Below are 20,968 nucleotides of genomic sequence, written 5' to 3'. Positions count from 1 at the left end.
TTCATCTGGCAGGATTCATAGAGGCTATTTGGTGCTTATGACTGTATTCTGGAATTTGCTTTAGGGAATCTTGTCCCACGGTTGCATTGGTAAAGACTATCCATAGACAGACTGTTACTTTTTGCTGCTGTAATGGTTGGATTGTATTTCCTCATTTTGATTGGTGGTGTGAGCTTCCAAGAACTCCAAGACGATAGTAAAATATGTTTTAAATTACAAGAAGAAATGAAGGTGATTTGTTTATAAATCCTTTATATCTAAGGATATATTGCAACTAAGGATAATTGTAACTAAGAACTATAATTGAGAATTTAGACAGTTAGTTTAAGCAAGTTCATATTACTAATTCTGAAGCATTTTGGGTGCCATCAGGTTACAATTTAATAGCAAATTACAATTGTAAAAAGAATAAATTCAGGAACAGATTTATCTGTAAACAAAGAGCAAGTCTGGGAATTATTTTTAAAAAAAGATTCCTTCTCCTGGCAGATTTCCTTGTGTCTCAGCAACTATGAAAAAAGCAGGATGACAGTTTATTTATACATATTTCAGGGGCAAAAAACTTTGCTTGGTGTATGTTACTCCTTGCACAGCTTTGAGACACCACAGCACTGCCAAAACCCAATAAGCAGCAAACCTTTTACCGCCTGTCTATATATGATTTACTACCACCTCTTCTTGTTTGGTCTAAGATGTTGCAACTTGATGAGCATTTTACCGGCTTTAAATTCAAGGGGTAAAAAGAGGGGAGAGGCAGCAAACATCTTAAAACACGGAAGGAAAAAAAAGAATATGAAAAAAACACGTTTATGTTAAACTCTTCGGGCCTGAACCCGAAATTAAATTAAGTCTTTCTAAGTGAAACTTCGCATCTCAGCTCGACTTGATTCCAATCGTATTAATAGACAGATGGGGCTCCAAACGGTAGGAAGGGGCCCCCTGGTTCATCCGGGGGGGAAAGGGTCCCCAAGGCTCTCTGGATCAGGCGCAGCCGCCCCTCGATTCAACCACTTGCGTAGGCCTCCTCAAGCGGGTCCCGAAGCGTTGAGAGGAGGTGGGCTCGGCGGCGGCTAAACAGCCCATCCCTAAGCAGGGGAGGGGTTGGAGAAGCTGGGAAGCAGAAAATGGTTGAAGGCTGTGCCTGTCCTCGACATCGAGCCGCCAGAGCCGTTTGGCTGGGAGGGGAAGCGAGTGGAGTGGGCAGCGGACCAGCGCTCCCTCCCGAGGCCGTCCTCTTGCTCCCGTCATAGGGCTTGTTGTTCTGTAGGCAGCGGCGACGGAGGCTGCACTAAGTCTCCCTAGGACCGCAAAGGGCCGGCAGCCGCATCCGCCTCGGTAACATGCAGCTGCGGGAGGAGGAGGAGGAGCAGCAGGCCAAGGTGTAGGAGGAGCCGCGGCGGCTTTTGCTTTTTGTTTGTTTTGGTTTCGGACGTGTTCTTGACTGTCTTTTCCGCCTTTTTCGTGTTTTGGCTCGCCTCTCGCCGGAGGAGGAAAATGGAGTCCTTCCCCAGTAGCGGTGAGTAAAAGCAGTCCCCTTTCGGGCCTTCCCGCGCGCCAGCAGTAACCTGAGTCCTCTGGACTGCTGCTGCTGGAGGACTTCTAGTTACAGCAGAACCTCCCCCCCACACCCCGGCCCTCAGGCGGTCGTTCAAAAGAGGCCACGGTCCGGCGTCAAACTTCCTGAAATCTAAAGGCCGCGCGCTTTTAAGAAGCAGCCGGCTCCGAGGAGTCTTCCTCCCCCCCCCCGCGCCCCCAGGTGTGTTGGGGCGAAGGTGGCCTCGCCGTCTCGTGCAAACCCCCCCCATCCCCGTAGAAAGCCTTGAAAGTAAGGATACTATACGGTGACAGCCTGGGAGTCGCCGGTGGAAAGTTTGGGGGAAGGCCGTCTCTCTCTCTTTCCCCCCCACCCCCCTTGCCTACCGAAAAGGTCTCGCGGGTCGAGCAGTAAGTTTTCACGGATCGCGTGAGATGCGGGGAGAATAAACCCACCCCGTAAAGTGGATACATCAGTTTGGGACTGTGGGGCACTGCAAATAATCTCTGAGAAGGGGAACTACCGTGTAAAAAGAGCACATGTTGATAATTGCATCCAGATATTAGCTTTTTACAAGCGCTCCTAGAATTGGAGAAACTTGAAAGGCAAGGAAATCCTCCTCCTTTGGAGAGGAGGAGGGAATCTCTGTCAACACCTGTCTTTGGCCGGGAGCCAAATGCATCTAAAGTGTTGCAAATTCTTTCTGACTTACTGGGCTTCTTTTTTCTTAAACGTTTTCTTTCCTATTTATTGGGTTTTACAGCTCAGCTTTTCTAGGGTCTGACTGGAGGTCTCCAGAAGCTGATTGGAAAATGAATTGTCTCTTGAAACTGGGCCAAGAAAAGGTTCCCCAATCCCAAGCAGGAGTTTTTATTCAAAGATGATGGCTACTGCTGTCTAAGGCAATATCAACAGCAATTCTCATTTGGCTTACCATGATGATGGAAATACCAAGAACAACTTGAATTCTTTGTGGGCGGGTTTGAACTTGATTAGTGAAGGTTTCATGGGGATTCAGTTCAGTAATTAGAAAATGTAAAAGTTTTAATTTGTTATATGATTAAGTATGATGGTGGGGTTACAATTCATGCTATTTAGAATTTAGTTATCAGATATAATTCAATTATAGAATGCAACTGATATTTCAAAATGCAGCAGTTTAGACTGGAAAAAAACCTGGAATCTTGACATCGATGTTACATTGAAATATATTTTAATGCTAATCAATGAACCAAAGCTTTTGTTCATAAAGGAGATATCCTGGTAAACATATAGAAATATCTCCTAGACCTAGAGGATATTCTAAGAAAACAATCAAACTGAGCACCAATAACCCCTCATTTCAACCCAGAGCTACAAACATTCCCTTTTATCGATAATTTGCTAAGGCATTTTTCAGAAATCTCAGTTTTGATCACAGAAGATTGAAGAAAGTAGGAAAAATACTAATGTTGTCCTATTTAGAATTTATTTGTGGAATAATTTGTTTAAAGTAGGTGCATTGTCTTTGTTTCTTACAATGAACAGTGAATATTGGTTGGGTTATTAACAATCTGTTTTTTTTTCCTCTTTTTTGTCACACGGTACATCCTTAAATACATTTTTTGTTAGTTTACTCATTTCTAGATTTTAAGAAGCTTCAATTGGTATCAGCGTCTGGCTAATCACTTGGGTTAGAAACTAAGTAGAATTGGTTAAACACCTGGATTAGAAACTAAGGGTTGAGTGAAATATCTATTAGGATGGTAATCTTCATGAGATTCCTGAGTCTAAATACTAGATTGGGAAGTCTGGAAAAAAAATGTTAGGAAAAGAAAAAAGGCAGACCAAGGAAACCACATGGACATAATGGTGAGCTCACCTCAAGGAAGGTGCAGTGATCTTTAGTATGAAGCATTAAGGTTAGATTAATTAAATCCAGATTTTCAGTGGTTGCTTGAATTAGAAAAGGAGACATAGAGAACAACCTATTCGTCTCTGGATAAAATTGTAATCCATAAATATATTTTATTTGTTGATTGTAAAGGATGTCTGGGTCTTAAAATTCTTTATCTTTGAGATACAAGTAAGTTCTGATTTCCAGCCAGGACGGAGTTATTTCCTTTTCAATTTCTGTGAACCAACTGGGCCTGAGAAAACCATTGCAAGACTTTTTTAATGAGTCATATAACTTGAAATCATTTATTGTAACTGTTGCAAAAAACTCTTGCAAAAGTTATCTGGGATTAAGGAGTTTAGCATACATTGAGATAAGAATCGGAATTTACATAAAATAAAACTGCAGGGATTAAATAAAAACATTTATATAGATAACATTTTTGCAACAGTTGTACATTGATCTACTTAAATCAGAGTAGCAACTCTTTCTTTTGTCTAGAATTATAATTATAGGATTGGAAATAATTTTATAGACCATTTAATCCAATCATCTGCCCCAGATTCCTGAGAGGTAGCCATCTAACCCCTATCTGAAATTTCCTAGATGGGAAAGATAATGGTTCTGGCAGATTTACCTGTGTTATTATCAGGAAATTCCTCCTAATATTCAGTCTGAGCCTCACTTTTAATTTCACCCTGTTATCTTTTTGTCCTTAATTTCAACTGAGAATAGCCTTTGAATGTGATAGTCTTTTAGGCATTATATTCATTATGATATGGTCCCAGTTGTTTTAATAGATTCTTGTTAGTCTTTCAGAGCTCTTGGAAGCTCTACACTGAATCTGTTTCAGCGTTTCCTTATTCCTTTTAAAGTGTGATGTCTTGAACTGACTACATAATACAGTATTCCAAGTATACTTGAGATTCAAAAGATCAAAGGATATATGATCAAAGTGGTAAAGAATATCAAATGGTCTTTGTTTTTCCATTTTCCTTATTTCCATTTTTGAAGAAGCCATGAAAACTATATTAAAAAATATTGCAAAGATTTGAATAAATTGCTCTAAAGTTTTCTTCCCAATCTATTTGCACAGAAATACCTCCAAATTCATATTTGATAAAGTCCTTGCTACAGATAGCAGTAGCACTTAGACTTACATACCTCTTCACAGTACTTTACAATCCTCTCTAAGCTGTTTTCAGAGTCAAAATACTGCCCCCAACAATCTGGATGCGCCACAATTGAGCCCAAAATTTATGTTGCTAAGTGAAACATTTGTTAAGTGAGTTTGCCCCGTTTTACAACTTTTCTTGCCACAATAGTTAAGTGAATCATTGCATTTATTAATTTAGTCACATGGTTAAGTGAAGTTGTTAAGAAGTTAAGTGTTAAGTTGCTCTTCAGAAGGTTGTAAAGGGGATCACATAACCCTGGGATGCTACAACTGTCATAAATATGAACTAGTTTCCAAGCATCCAAATTTTGATCACATGACCATGGGGATGCTGCAACAGTCATAAATGTGAAAAATGGTTATAAGTTACTTTTTTTAGTGCTGTTGTAACTTTGGTCACTAAATGTACTGTTGTAAGTCAAGGACTACCTGTATTTTATATTGCACAGTAACTATTTTGGCTAGTATTTTGTGAAAAGTTTACAATTCTTGATAATTTGAGAGATCCCAAATGGCTAAGCAGAACATGTGTGTTCCACAAATCACTCTGTGTAAAATAGTTGTAGTCAGCCTTTATAATTTCAAGATGTGTAGACTTCAAACACTAGAATTCCCAAGGCAGCCTGCTGGCTGGGCAATTCAAGAAGGTGAAGTCCACACAATGATAAATTTGCCAAGGTGGAGAAGCACTGATCTAAAATATGGGTAGTAGCTAAAAAGTTAGGCTAACATTGGTGAGATCCAGGTTCAAGTCTACTTCAGCACTGGAAACTTACTGGGCAACTTGACCAATTACTCTTAGCCTAATCCAGTGGTTCCCAAACTTGGCAACTTTAAGACTTGTGGACTTCAACTCCCAGAATTCTCCAGCTAGCTCTTCTGGCTGGAGAACTCTGGGAGTTGAAGTCCACAAGTCTTAAAGTTGTCAAGTTTGGGAACCACTGGCCTAATCTATATCAGTGAGGAGTTGTTACAAAGAAATATTGGAAATAGTGTTTTATATCCCCTTAGTTCCTGGGAGAAAACTGCAATACAAATAAAGCAATTAAACCTCCTGTTGAATTTGAGCCCCAAAAATGTTAACAAGTAGACATATTTTAAGAATAGGTAGCATTCAAATGTTAGTAAATAAAGATTGTGCCATATCTATTAACATTCTGCAAGTAATACTTTCTGGCATTTCATATATATTGGAGGTACCCAATATATATTAAATATATATTTTATTGCATAAAGCTCATTTTAAGATACAGCAAAAAGAAGTGCATTTCATAGTCTTAAATGACCTTGCATCAAGGTCAAAACAGAGAATTCAATCTCTTCATTCAAAAGATTGTGTAAATAATTGTTTTATGCCAAATTGCTCTTCTAATTTGATGATTTCAAATTTTGTGGTACTTAGAGAAGACCTTTTTTCCCCTTAGAAGTACTAAGGGAATACTATTTTCCTGTTCCTGGTATTTTTCTGTCTTCTGTCCCCCAATGGCAATAATGTGGATCGAGAAACTTCACACACATCGTAATTAAACTCATGAAAAAACCGATTAGTGTGAATATATATCTGTGAGAGCTCTTGGAAATAGATTTGTAATTTGGCAAATGCCTCCTTTCAGACCTCTTCTGGGAATTCATAATCCTACTTAAATCTTCAAATCTTGTTTGTAAAATGTATGCAAAAGCTGAACTCTTAGATTGCGTCTAGACAAATACCTTAACTTACAAGCTGCACTTACCATGAAGCTTGTAGTTTTAAAAATAAAACAAGTGCTTTATTTATAAACTGAGTTTTCCCTCTAAGTAAATATGTGTTGGCTTAGGGACCCATTGAGCTATATTTAAAAGCTTATAGAAAGAAGAGTTGGTGAGGAAGAAATGGTTTATCTTTTAGCATCAGGTTTTTGTTTTTTTAGGAATATTTTCTAAAAATCATGCTAGATTTCTTTTTAGCTTTTTTTAAAATATCCCTTTGGCATTTCAGAAAGCTAGTCTTGAAGAAGCTTTTATCCATAATTGATTTTTTAATGCTGTGTTTCAAGAGGCTGATGATTGGATCCTCTGCCTTCTGCTATTAATGGGTTTTAAAGATGAACTCCCAGGACTGCCTTGCTCATGATATGTTCATAGAATTTCAAAGAATAGATGTAGGATATAGAAAATATTTCTGAATATTTCTTATTAATATATATTGTAATACATTTATATATATAACATCCCCCCCCCCCGCAATCAATTCTCCTTGGGCGGAGGAGGGGTGGACTAGATCAGGGGTCACCAACCTTTCGGACCTCGGGGACCACTAAATTCATAATTTTAAATCTTGTGGACCACTAATATGGATTTTTTTTAAAAAGATAAATCATATTTAGTGCAGTATAAAAGGCTGTTCATGCCTTTTATTTGAAAAATAACTGGCCCGTTTTCACAAAAAACGTGATGTTTTGGGGAGATTTGCAAAGTGCAAAAACTTTTTTTTTCCTTTTGGAAAGCTCTTTAACTGATTGATGAGAATTACATGGATCAAATGCTGTGCCAGCAGGAACAAACTTAGGTGCTGCAGGTTGTCAGCGATTTCCTTCTCCAGCACATGGATAAGTACACCTGGAAACATCTACCTACCTACCTACCCTTTCCCTCTCTCCCTACCTATTGTATTTCTCTTTCTTTCCCTCTCCCTCTCCACCTACCTACCTACCTACCTACCTACCTACCTACCTACCTACCTACCTATATTTCTCCCTCTCTCTATCCCTCTACCTACCTACCTTCTCTCTCTCTCTCTCTCTCTCTCTCTCTCTCCCTCCCTCCCTACCTACCTACCTACCTACTGTATTTCTCTATCTATCTCTATTTCTCTCTCTCTCTCTCTCTCTCTCTCTCTCTCTCTCTCTCTCTCTTCCTTTAGCTACCTATCTACTTAAAAAAAAAGCCTCTTCAAAACCTTGGTGCGTCTTATGCTCCGGTGCGTCTTATACTATGATAGGTGCTCAGATGAAGTTTTGATGTACCCGTGCATCTGTATCCCACCAGAATTAAATATTTTTCAGTAATGAGATAATGTTTTCATATTAGAATTAAACATGTAGAATGCCATATTTTTATGACTACATTGACTAAAATTATGAATTATTTTATATGTGCAATGACTAGGAGAAGAGAAAGCAGAGCCAGGGAATGGAGTTAAGAGAGTAATCAGTCTCGATTTGTCACATTGCCACAAGCAATCCAAATCCAACCTCTTAAATTTTATTAACTCTTACCTAGTGCCAATTTAGTAATGACCATTAGTTGACTAGATTCTTGTATATCCTGTAGGCTTCTTCTAAACTGCTTCTGAGCTTAATGTATGGTCCTGATCCTTTGCACCCGACAGTATCATTATCTAGAGAAGGATTAGCAAACTTTTTTTAAAAAAAACAGATATTTTGGGAAATATATAATTGGTAAGATTGAAATAAATAATGAGTGGGTTCAGAGTCCTTTATGAATGAGGATGCTTTTTTTGACAATCGTTTTTTCTTTTTCTATCATCCATTGTTTCTGATAATCTTCTTTCAATCCAGTGTAAGATGTAGATGTGGATAGATACCATTTACTAAAGATTAGAAATTACATTTTTCAAAGAACTTCTGAAATTAGGCCATGGCCTTAGGGAGCAGACTGTCTGCCCCTGATCTCTAGTTTTAAAATACATTTGAATTGTAAGTAGAATTTCTTAAAAGTCTGAATATAAATTATAAAGGTTTACATTATGTATATATTAACAAGGACATTTCTTATTCATCTTCAGAACATATGAACTAAAATGTTAAATTAATTTCAAACTGGAAGTTCTCCAGTTTGACAGCTATAGGCAAAACAAAGAATGTTTTGCGTTTGAATTTGAAAATATGAGGAGTCTGGCATGAAGAAAAGCATTGGAATACAATCTACAAGTTCTTATATTTTCATCTATTATGATTTTGTTCTTTGGTCTATAATAATTTTGTCACTCAGGGGGGGCAGGTTCTACTAAGTGTACTTGTGGCTATATAAGAATTCTAGGCAGATCCCTCTTTTAACTCTACTCCCCAGGTTCTGTCACTCCTTACATTTGGCTTCAAATGAAAAAAGATACGTTTTAGGCAATATAAATTAAAAAGTTTGCATTAAATAAGAAAAATAGTTGATTTTGTAATATTGTGTACAGTTTTAAAAATAAATTAAGCATTCACAGATTTGAGCACACTTGGAGAAGGTATTTGTATGAGGAACAACTGAAATATTGAAGATTGTTTAGCCTTAAAAAGAAGCTGGAAGGGAGATATGTTAGTGTCCTCTAAATATTTAAAAAGCTATCATGTCGATAATGGAGCAAAATCATTTTCTGTTATTTCAAGGCAGGATTAGAATCCCAGAGGGGAAATTGCAAAAGAAAGAGATTTTGGTGAAACATTAAGGGAAATGTCTTAAAGGTCAGAACAAGTGTCAGTGAAACAGACTATTATTCTGGATGATGAGTTTTTGCTGTCTAGCAGTCTTAAGCAGATGTTGAGCAGGAGACAGGACCAAATAAAAAAGATTCCTTTTTACTATTTGTTATTTTATAAAGTTATATTGTGTGCTTACATTTCTGATAGAAAGCCAGAAAATACTCCTGTGATTAAAGGATGGAAAATTGTGACTAATACACTGATATTGGCTTTCATAGTCAACATTTGTTGGGCTTCAGGGTTTAGTGAACATGGTGGTCTAGACAACAAATTTGCTGATGTTTTGTTGACAGCTGTGGCTGGCATTTTCAAAGGCAAGGGAGGACCATCTCTTCTCAGTAGCCATGGTCTGTGTAACAGATAACTTTGCCTCAAAAGATCCTCAACCATAGTTGCCAGTCAAATGTCAGGAAATTTGTTGTTCAGATCATGCTCAATCCTGAAGGCTAACTCTGCACCAAAAATGGTGACTGTTTCATACAATTTGGATTTAAAAATTTGATGCTCACATTAAATTTCCAATGCTTAACTAATTGATAATGTATATATTGTCCTTCCTTTCTCAGAATAAAATTAGTCCATCATTAACTGATAGGACTTTTATTTTATGTTTGTATTTTTTAATATGTTTCATTTCTATCTCATACCTGCCGCCTTGACAGAACAGAGATTAAGCCTCCATGGAAATGCCACCCCAAACCTTCCTGATAGTCAGATTGTTTGAAGATATTTTTGTACTCTTAAAATAAAGCTTTGAAAAGTGATTTAAAGCATTTTCTAATTTAATATGACTGCAGATCAGGCAATAACCACATCAACTAATGGATGGGAAGGTTAGAGGGGAGAGTAGACTGTGTCTATTTCCCTTGTTTCAGTTCCACTCATATGCAGTGACCCACTTGTACAAGGCCTATGTTTCCTGTTTTGTAGTAAATTGTTTTTCATTTCTTTGAAAACATTATTTACAGTCTTGCATAAGGAATTGTTAGAATAAATATCATAATTTTATATGTACTGTATTTGTTTTAATTAAATTGCCATAACACATACCATTGAATGGTACCATATGCTGCTCAAAGACTATCATTATTGAAGTCTATGAGCCTAGGTAAGTAAAGGGGCTGGGATAGGGACATAAGGAATTAAGCAATTCGGTCACAGCCCCCTAATCGTGAACCTATAGTAGGTGAACCATATCTCTAGCCAGAAAATTTTAAGCAAATTTAATCCAGTTAGTTTCAGTGAATTGGATAAATTCTTGACATGTACACAGAACTTATTTTAGTTCTGATCGACTTTTCATCACTATATACTTTCATCTACATAGTATAGCATAGCAGTACTATACAATATTAAGTAGTACTCACTATATTAACTTTTATCTACTTTGATTGTCAGAGGCTCTCTGAGAACTCAGATGGGCACACTTTCTATCATCCTTTGAATTAGCAATATTACCAGTTGCATATGGAACATTCTGCCAGGCATGTCCTTAGCAGCTGCTGGATCCCAAGTCTCTCCCAAATATTTCTTGGTGTTCAAAATTAAGAAGCATAAAAATGTTAATTGTTAGTTTAATTGGTCATTGAATTGTGAATATACTTTTGAATTGAGGGGAAAAAAGGATTTTTGTATAGTTTCTTACAGCACAATTATGCAGATTTCACCATTAGTGTTTCTGCCAGGCTTGTGAAGAACATTGTAACTTGTTTAGGAAAATTGCTCTAGTCTGCTAGATGCAACACTATGTAAGTATTGCATCTAATGCACTTTGATTTTTTTAAAATAATTCATATTTATTTATAATATGACAGACTGCTTAATGCATAATTGAAGCAGATATCTTAGCAGTTGTCTGCAGTGAAGTTATCTGCTGATATTAAGGCTATGGGGGGGGAAATCCATATGTCACTGTTAATAAAGTTGGAAGAGTTAAGATGTAAAAATGCTGAAGAGTAATATTAAGTTAATATGTGTACCTAAACATTCCAGAATAATGTTAATCTAGTTAGTTACTCTGCGCACACTGGCCAGCTAATTTTTGGGCTTTTGACTTCCGGTAAGCCAGTCGGGCCATTTTTTGCTCTCCCCAGGCTTCAGAAAGCTTTCCTAAAGCCTGGGGAGGGCAAAAAAGCGGCCCGACAGGCCTACCAGAAATCCAGAGGCTTCAGTGAGGCCCACGCACTTGTATGGTGGGGGGGGGGCTATGTGAGCATGCGTGGGGGGGAGGGCATTGCATTATGGGTATGGGCACGCACATGTGCACCTCGTAGAAAAAAATTTGCCATCACTGCTCTAGGTAAGGCTACAATAAGTCTACTTTTAGTGCAAATGATTTCAAGGCTATATAATAACTACATTGCTGCATGTTTTGCTATGGGACTATTCTGCTGTATATTGAGTAAAATCACATTATAAGACAAAGTTTTATTTTTGAATATGAATTATACTTCCCTGTAACTGAGCAGAGGTGTCTGCATATAAAGTTAGTTTATATTTGGAATGTATTTATAGTTATAGGGGAACAGATAATAGTTTTTTGATAAGGCCAAAACGTCTGTAGCATGAGCTAAATCAGTGCATTTTGGAGTGGAGACATTAATGAAAAATTTCAGTAGATTCAGAGATATTGTGACCAGAATTTGCTTACGTATTTGTAGTGATTGCAGTTTCATTTTATAAACTGTGTCTGATCTTAGTAATATATTTTAAAAGAAAATATATTGTATTTTAGTAAGAATATTTGAAGCAAGGTGTACTGAATGATGAATATGCTTTCTGTGATTTCCTTAAAAGTAAAGGTAACTGGTGAAATTTAGTGATCCACTTATCATTTTGCTAGCTCATCCTTAAAACCTATTCTTAAGGTAATCTACACATCTGGAACAATGGGTGGCTCTAGATCAGACCTGTCAAACTGGTGGCACGCTGACTGGATACCTCAGCCATGCCCACCCTGGCTCCGCAAAGGCAAAAAACATGCAGATACATCACAATATGGCCTGTGATGTGATCAAGTTTGACATTCCTGCTCTAGACTATAGAATTCCCACTTTGTAAGTAGCTTTCTGTTGATGTAATGTTATATCCATTCTGAATTGTATGCTCTCTCTAACCGTATCTATTATCATTCATTTTCATTATGAAGAAATCACCAAATAATTTTGATTCATCCATTTGATTCATTCATTTTTTCATCATATTACAGCAGCTATTTGAGTTGTTACTTTATAGATACATTGCAAATAATTTCTTATATGAGAACTATAATATGAACCCCAATTTTTATCAGCTATATGTAAAATAATCAAAAACCCAACCACAGCTATTTCAGTTACTTTTTGTGTAACATGCTGCTTTTGTGTTTCTTAGATCGAGTTCAGTTACCTAGAAATATGATTGAAAACAGCATGTTTGAGGAGGAGCCTGATGTGGTTGATTTGGCTAAAGAGCCTAGCTTGCATCCTTTGGAACCTGATGAGGTAGAATACGAACCAAGAAGTTCTCGTCTTCTTGTACGTGGTCTTGGAGATCATGAAATGGACGAGGATGAAGAGGATTATGAATCGTCATCAGCCAAACTTTTGGGGATGTCTTTCATGAATAGAAGTACTGGTCTGAGAAGTAATATGGCTGGTTATAGGCAACGTTCAGATGGATCATGTTCCGCTCCATCCGTAAGGACCACAATAATCTGTGCAGTTGTCCTTGTGATTGCTGTCTCCGTAATAATGGCGATCTATCTTCTCCCCAAGTGCACTTTTACCAAAGAAGGTTGTCACAACAAAAACCACACAATGGAAGAGATATATCCTTTGGCAACTAATGGGAAACCATTTCCATGGGCTCATTTTAGGCTTCCAGAATTTGTTGTTCCAAAACATTATGATATTTTTCTGCAGCCAAATCTAACCACAATGAGATTTACAGGTTCTGTTCAAATAACTGTGGAAGTTATCCAGGTTACTATGCATGTTATACTTCATAGTTCAAAGCTTAATATTACCAAGGTAACATTGGCTTCACTGGGTTCAAGCCAGCCAAAACCAGCTGATTTCCTGGAATACCCAATGAATGACCAGATTGCAATTATAGCTCCAGAAGCTCTTCTTGCAGGGCATAAATATAAGATCAGCATAGAGTATTCCTCTAATTTATCCGACACTTACTCTGGCTTTTACAAAATTGCCTTTAAGAATAACAGCTCAACAAGGTAAGCTTAGAACTAATTTATTTTTTTATCTTAACTGGAAAAAAATTATATGTATTTTTGTCTTAAAATTGCTAAAAAAAATTATCTCCACCATTGGTATGCCACCTAACAACCAACAGAACAACACATCTGGAAAAAGATTACACATCTCTGATGCATTGTAACCTCATTTTCTTCCTGTTGATTTATTTTCAGATTTCTCTTCATACCAAAATATTTGGTTTCCTGATTAACACGTAAAATAGCTAAAATAATTATACTCATCTTTATAGATTAGTTTTAATATTATCTATATTGCTGAATATTATGGAATCCTATTGTAGAAATAAAGCACTATTGCTTATTTAGAAGCAGAACATCTTCCTGGCATGCAATTTCTTTTTCCCTGATTTAAATCTGGGTATTTTGATAGAAGCTTCTTGCTGTAAATCCAGAAAGACTGCTGCCAATCAGTATTAATAGTATTGTACTAAATTGCAACAAGCAGAGCATGTTTATGGCTGGACCTTATGGACAAGTAGTATTAGGCCAAAGAGCTGGATGATATTGGCAAAGTGTGACAGTCTGATGAATAATAAAGAGTGAAGTGCAGATAAAATATAATTTGCTGAATGAGGGATTAAATACTTCATTTTTCTTCCACCAACCTATTTGGCATTCATCTGACTGAGAAAAAGTGAATCCCCTTACTCCTTGGCTAGTATTGGCATGTAGCAGTTTGACAAATGGAGAAATGGCTCCCATCTATCTTGCTTTACTTTGATAGGAATTCTGTACATTCGTCTGCACTATTTATAACATCAGCAAGACTGAAAAGGGGTGCATATGTACAGGTGAAACTCAAAGAGAATATCATGCAAAAATTCATTTATTTCAGTAATGCAATTTAAAAGGTGAAACTAATATATGAGATAAACTCATTACATGCAAAGCAAGATAGTTCAAGCTGTGATTTGTCATAATTGTGATGGTTATGGGTTATAGCTCATAAAAACCCCAAATCCACAATCTCAGAAAGTTAGAATATTGTGAAAAGATGCAATATTCTAGGGTCCCACTCTAATCAGCTAATTAAGCCATAACACCTGCAAAGGGTTCCTGAGCCTTTAAATGGTCTCTCAGTCTGGTTCAGTAGGAATCACAATCATGGGAAAGACTGCTGACCTGACAGTTGTGCAGAAAACCACCATTGACACCCTCCATAAGGAGGGAAAGCCTCAAAAGGTAATTGCAAAAGAAGTTGGATGTTCCCAAAGTGCTGTATCAAAGCACATTAATAGTTATGTGGAAGGAAAAAGTGTGGAAGAAAAAGATGCACAAGCAGCAGGGATGACTGCAGCCTGGAGAGGATTGTCAGGAAAAGGCTATTCAAAAGTGTTGGGGACTTTCACAAGGAGTGGACTGAGGCTGGAGTCAGTGCATAAAGAGCCACCACACACAGACGGATCCTGGACAAATGTCGTATTTCTCTTGTCAAGCCGCTCCTGAACAACAAACAATGTTAGAGGTGTTTTACCTGGGCTAAAGAAAAACAGACCTGATCTGTTGCTCAGTGGTCCAAAGTCCTCTTTTCTGATGAGAGCAACTTTTGCATCTCATTTGGAAACCAAGGACCCAGAGAATGGAGGAATAATGGAGAGGCACACACTGCAAGATGCTTGAAGTCCAGTGTGAAGTTTCCACAGTCTGTGTTGATTTGGAGAGCCATGTCATCTGCTGGTGTTGATCTACTATGCTTCATTAAGTCCAGGGTTAATGCAGCCGTCTACCAGGAGATTTTGGAGCACTTCATGCTTCCTTCCGCAGATGAGCTTTATGGAGATGCTAACTTCATTTTCAAGCAGGACTTGGCACCTGCCCATACTTCCAAAAGCACCAAAACCTGGTTCAATGATCGTGGGATTACTGTGCTTGATTGGCCAGCAAACTCACCTGACCTGAACCCCATAGAGAATCTATGGGGCATTGTCAAGAGAAAGATGAGAGACATGAGACCGAACAATGCAGAAGAGCTGAAGGCTGCTATTGAAGCCTCCTGGTCTTCCATAACACCTCAGCAGTGCCACAGGCTGATAGCTTCCATACCATGCTGCATTGAGGCAGTAATTGCTGCAAAAGGGGCCCAAACCAAGTACTGAGTACATATGCATGCTTATACTTTTCAGAGGTCCGATATTGTTCTATGTACAATCCTTGTTTTATTGATTGCATGTAATATTCTAATTTTCTGAGATTGTGATTTGGGGTTTTCATGAGTTGTAAGCTATAATTATCACAATTATGACAAATCACAGCTTGAACTATCTTGCTTTGCATGTAATGAGTCTATCTCATATATTAGTTTCACCTTTTAAGTTTCATTACTGAAATAAATGAACTTTTGCACGATATTCTAATTTTTTGAGTTGCATCTGTACATAGTGACATGTATGTAATGGTAAATTTTGAACACAATGGATTTAATAACTTTAGTACTGATAGTAATAAATGTACCCTGTCTAGTTTTCAGGTAATTATATACAAAAATACCTGAGTAATAATGAAGGATTTTTTTGTTGTTAATATAAAATTTATTTTGTTGAACACATGTATTGTCTTGTAAAATTTCAGGAAATAAGGATAAATAATTCTTTTCCTTGTTGTGGATACTATACAGAAAATTTTTTAAATGTGTCTACATATGTAATTGTTACTGTTAGCATGGCTAATACCAAATGCAATTTGCTGATGTTAATTGTTAGGAAATCCAATGCATAAGATGGACTAAGGTAAAAAATTACAATGTATTGTAAATATAAAGATTTCTTGGGAAGATACTTTTAAATTTAAATGTTTTCTTGAATGAAGTGTTATGAAGACCACTTCTTCATATCCTACATATCCTACAATCCTACATATTCATAAGGATTTGGTATCCTAGAAATCTGTTAGGTCCTTTCAAGATTCTAGATGGGGTAGCATTTTACTTTTTTGAAACAATTAAAGTAACATGGTTAGGATTATATTTTTCTCTCCACATTATATTTTTCTCTCCACATTTTATTTCTAAATTATGTAACACATAGAAATTAAGCAGAAATCAACTTTGAATGTTTTTCTTTTTATCAGTTGGCTTGCAGCAACTCAGTTTGAGCCCTTATCAGCAAGAGCAGCATTCCCTTGTTTTGATGAACCAGCATTCAAAGCCAGTTTTCAAGTCAAAATCAACAGAGAAGCTCAACACATTGCTCTGTCAAATATGCCACAGGTATATAGTTATCCATCCACCTTTTTGTGGTATGATGTTTATACAGTTATATACTCATGAAGTGTGCCATAGGACAGGAAAATTGTATTACTTGGTAAAGGACTTTATTTTATGAATTTATGTGTCTTATTAGTTATATTTTTGTATTTCCACAATAAAAAGGTAAATGTAGCTTAGAAGATAAGAAAAATTAAAATATTGATTTAGTCTACTTTCCACTTTCCACTTCCCCTTGGAGGCTACCTAGATTGCACTGGGAATCCCACACATAGGATATGAAGGCGGTATATTTCTTCTTTTTGTCAACAGAATTAGAAATTCCATTTTGTAAGTGACTATGCATTTAAATGGACTTATTTTTAATTTCTGTAAGACATAGAAAATAATATCACTATAGTGCAGTGATATTCTGCTAAATGGAAGGACATGGTAACATTTCCCCCCCTCCTCCCCAAAAGTGTCTTGACAAATCTGCAAAATTAGATTTCAGGATTAGCAGGAAGATGGATGATCAATAAAAGGGTGAGTTTTGAATATTGTGATCTTTTTTCCAAACCTAACATCTATGCATGTTAGTTGAGCCATATAGGATCCCACTAAGCTAAAAGAACAAAGAAGTAGGTTGGATGCTGGTGGTCAGCTATTGAAGAGTGAAAATGTGAGAAGAAACAGAAAGTGGCTGAGAAAATTATTCAAGTGTTGCGTTTCTAAGAGTTTTAATGTTGCTGAATAAGATTCAGTTGAATTGGTAGGACAAGATTTTACAAAAAAAATGAAGGCATAATGAAATTGGTTGATATAGGATTGGGACTAGACAGAAGATTGAGAGCACTGTAATGGTGACCGTTGATTATAAAATGAAAGAAAAAACGAGACGATGGGAAAAGAGATAAGAACACGATTCACTAAAATCCATGCCAGTGTGGTTCAGAAATAGCTGTTCAATCTGGGTGGAGAAAAAGTAGTGGGGAAAGAATAGTTGAGGAATCTTTTCATCAACAACATCTGCCCTATGCGACTGAGAAGGCTGCAGAAAAGAGAGTGTTCAGCTGGTTGAAAGGCCAGAATTCTGATTGCCTGTAATCAGTGAGATCAGTTGGTGGTACCAAGAGCTGTAAACCATAGCCATGGGTCCTTCCTTGAGTAGCCTAAATGCCAGGAACATAAAACAGATTGTCATTGGGGGCACGGTCATTAAGGAAGTGCCACAAATGATTGGGGTGGTTTAATTTTATGTCTTATTTTAAAAAAGATACCCCTCTGGGGGGAGAAGGCGAGATTCCTACTTTTATCAGTTCAGTAAGAGTGAGAAGGAATCAATAGGAAAGTTTGAGGAAAGAAGAGGTTGATAGGAAAGTGGAAAAAATGTAATATGAATTTGTACAGGTACAGATTAGGTGAAATCTGGCTCAATAGCAGTAACTGAGAGGGATCTTTGAGTACTAGTGGACAATCACTTAAATATGAGCCAGCAGTGTGCTGCAGCTGCCAAAAAAGCCAATGTAATCCTAGGCTGCATTAAAACGGGGATAGAATCAAGATCAGGTGAAGTGTTAACATTGCTTTATAAGGCCTTAATAAGACTGCACTTGGAATACTGCATCCAGTTTTGGTCACCACAATGTAAAAAAGATGTTGAGACTCTGGAAAGAATGCAAAGAAGAGCAACAGAAATGAATAGAGCTGGAGGCTAAAACATGAAAAATGGTTGCAGGAATTGGGTAGTGAAAAGAAGGACTAGGGGCAACATGATAACAGTGTGCCAATATTTGAAGGGCTGCCACAAAGAAGAAGGGGTCAGCCTATTTTCTGAAGTACCAGAAGGAAGACAAGAAGGAATGGATGGAAACTAATTAAGGAGAGAGGCAACCTCTGGGTACTTCATCATGGAGGCTTTTAAAAAGAGATCGAACAGCCATTTGTCTGAAATGGTATAGAGTCTGCTGCTTGAGCAGGATTTGGACAAGCAGATCTCCAAGGTCCTTTCCAACTCTGTTATTCTGTAATTCATTTGCTGGTTGAGGCTGTATCATCACTATATGTTATATATCTTCATCCTAAGCCAAGCAGTGGGAATCGATTTAGTCCTTGGAAGGCTATAGTGAGTTGTTTAATGTCTATGTGTATATGTATTTTGGGGAGGAGGGTGGACTTTGAACTAAACTGAATCCCATCATGGTTTGATTAATGGTTGTCTGGACTTAAAGCCTTACATGGCTTGGAACGTGGCCTCTTAAAAGAACAGTTTCTTCAAGTGGATCGTACGCATACAGTACACATGTCGCAATCTGAGATGGAGTGTTCTTTCCCCCCCTTATGGGATCAAAGGGGAAAGAAGGACATTATGTTTCTCAGTTTTGCACATATGCCTTTCATTAAAAATCTGGGTGACTCCATCACTTCTGACATCTAGAGAAATGTTAGAAACAGATATTCAGAAGAACATTTGATTATGATACTGTATATCTCTGGGATGATATTATTAATTTTATTTCAGTAATTTATAAAATATATCGATAATTGTACATTCTTAGGGTTTGCATTACATAAATTTGATTTTTATTATACACCATCATGAAACATTGTAGAATGTACCACTATAGAAATATAGTTTATTATATGTGATTATTGGATTTATGGTATTTCTGATGATAGCCTGAAATATAAAAAAAATAAAGTAAAAGAGTTAGATGTTTAAATTGTTTTCTTTGCTAATTTGTATACATTTACTTGAATTTAGAAATAATTACTATGCTATAAAATAGAAATACAATGTATCCTGAGACTTTTTTTTTGCTTTGTTTATTTAATTAAATAACTGCTTGAGTATCAAAGTTTAATTATTGTTTGAATGCAGTGCTAGCTGATTAGTAGTTGATTAGTAGTGAGATTAGGCTGTTCTTGGAAATTTTATAATGCAATTATGTGGCACCCTAACTAATGTTCTCTAGAGTGCCTTTTTAACTTTGCCTTCATGTAACATCATTTTGTGCATAACATGCCGTACTATGGACTAGTATCCATAGTATCATGGACTATGATCTTTTCAAGTGAAATTGAAATAAAAGCAAAAATGGGGAGACTGATAGCTAATTCCTCATTAAATTGTTTGCACAATTTGCTTTCAAGTTATGAGCTCTTGTTTTTCAGTGATGGTTTGCAAATTTGGCATCATTGTTGCTCTGAATAAACTATATATTAAGTTTATGTAATGCACTGTAAGAGCAGACTTTTGAAGGAACCCTAGTCAGGCTGAGATCATATCATGAAGTAAATTGTGTTTGTGTAAAAGCATCATGCAACCAAAAGATAAATTCAATATTAGCAGTGGTTCCTGCTAATACTCTGGATGAATATTTCTTTCTCAGTTAATACATTCATGAAGCACATCACATACAAATCTTTATAAGATCAGTGCTTATTATTTTTGGTCTAACTCTGGCAGATGAACTTACTCTAAACTGAACTAATTTTTACTTCTTAGATTAATTGATATAATTTTAATTTGCTAATTGTTGGGTAGTGCAGTCATAGGAAATAACAATGTTCTGTACATTATGTTTTGCATATTAGCCATTTTCCAAGTATCTCAACATAGAACAGATGGCTCCTATGATTTATGTTCCAGGTCCTGCAGCTTCTGTTTACATAATTGAATTCTGATCTCCGCTTTGTATTTCCAGAAACAAAGCAATCTCTTGGCAAATGGATTATTTCAAGATGAATTCTCTGTGAGCTTGAAAATGAGCACTTACCTAGTAGCTATCATTGTTGGAAATTTCAAATGTACCAGTAAGAAAACAAATGGGATTTTGGTAGGTGGTTTTTTTTGTTCCTGTAACCCCTCCCCCCAAAAATCCCCCTTGTTTCCCAATATATTATGTTACACTTCTTAGATTTGAATTAGTCATGTTCACTAGCTTGTGTCATTGCCCCACTGAAAGTGGGGTTTTTTGACCTGACAATTGGCTTGGTAGTTGCTTTGTTTTTGATCATATCAAATTATTACAACATTCAGTAGTGTTCAGTGTTAATCTATTTGCCCATTTGTCAGGGCTAGAGGAGAAATGTTAGGGATCATCTTGAAGAAAGTTCCATTTGCTGTCCTAAATCTGAAGAGACAGAGTAGTGTAAAGCTTTTCTTTAGTTCTTATTTTACCCACTACTTCCTTTTATTTCCACCTGATGAGATCTATTTTTATCTCAGCAACTCCTGTTCATGGTGGTTGAAGGAAGGGGAGAAATACCAAACTTGTGGTCCAGACCTGAATTGTGAACATGTATATATTAACATCATAGAAATGGCTTCTCTGCTATCAGGATATAAGTCTTTAGAAATGAAAAAAACCAAGGAAAACATCTTGCATTTTGTTGTATAATATGCTATACAAATGTATCTAAGACAATCTTAAACCTTTTAAATATCATAAATAATGAAACTTGGTTATCTGT

General features: G+C 36.7%; 1 protein-coding gene across 1 annotated transcript in view; it reads left to right on the top strand.

The window, feature by feature from the left end:
* The first annotated feature begins 559 nt into the window (after positions 1-559).
* The window catches only part of LNPEP (leucyl and cystinyl aminopeptidase), a 57,853-nt gene continuing 37,444 nt past the window's right edge, over positions 560-20,968 (top strand). The window contains exons 1-4 of the mRNA XM_032212878.1: positions 560-1,516; positions 12,429-13,269; positions 16,378-16,516; positions 20,200-20,331. Coding sequence (XP_032068769.1) covers positions 1,495-1,516; positions 12,429-13,269; positions 16,378-16,516; positions 20,200-20,331 — 1,134 coding nt within the window. The 5' untranslated portion in view covers positions 560-1,494. The remainder of the gene's footprint in view (positions 1,517-12,428; positions 13,270-16,377; positions 16,517-20,199; positions 20,332-20,968) is intronic.

The sequence above is a fragment of the Thamnophis elegans genome, chromosome 3 (assembly GCF_009769535.1).
Source record: "Thamnophis elegans isolate rThaEle1 chromosome 3, rThaEle1.pri, whole genome shotgun sequence".
NCBI classification, from domain to species: Eukaryota; Metazoa; Chordata; class Lepidosauria; order Squamata; family Colubridae; genus Thamnophis; species Thamnophis elegans.
Note: the sequence above shows the minus strand (reverse complement) of the source record. Positions and strands in the feature narration are given on the sequence as shown.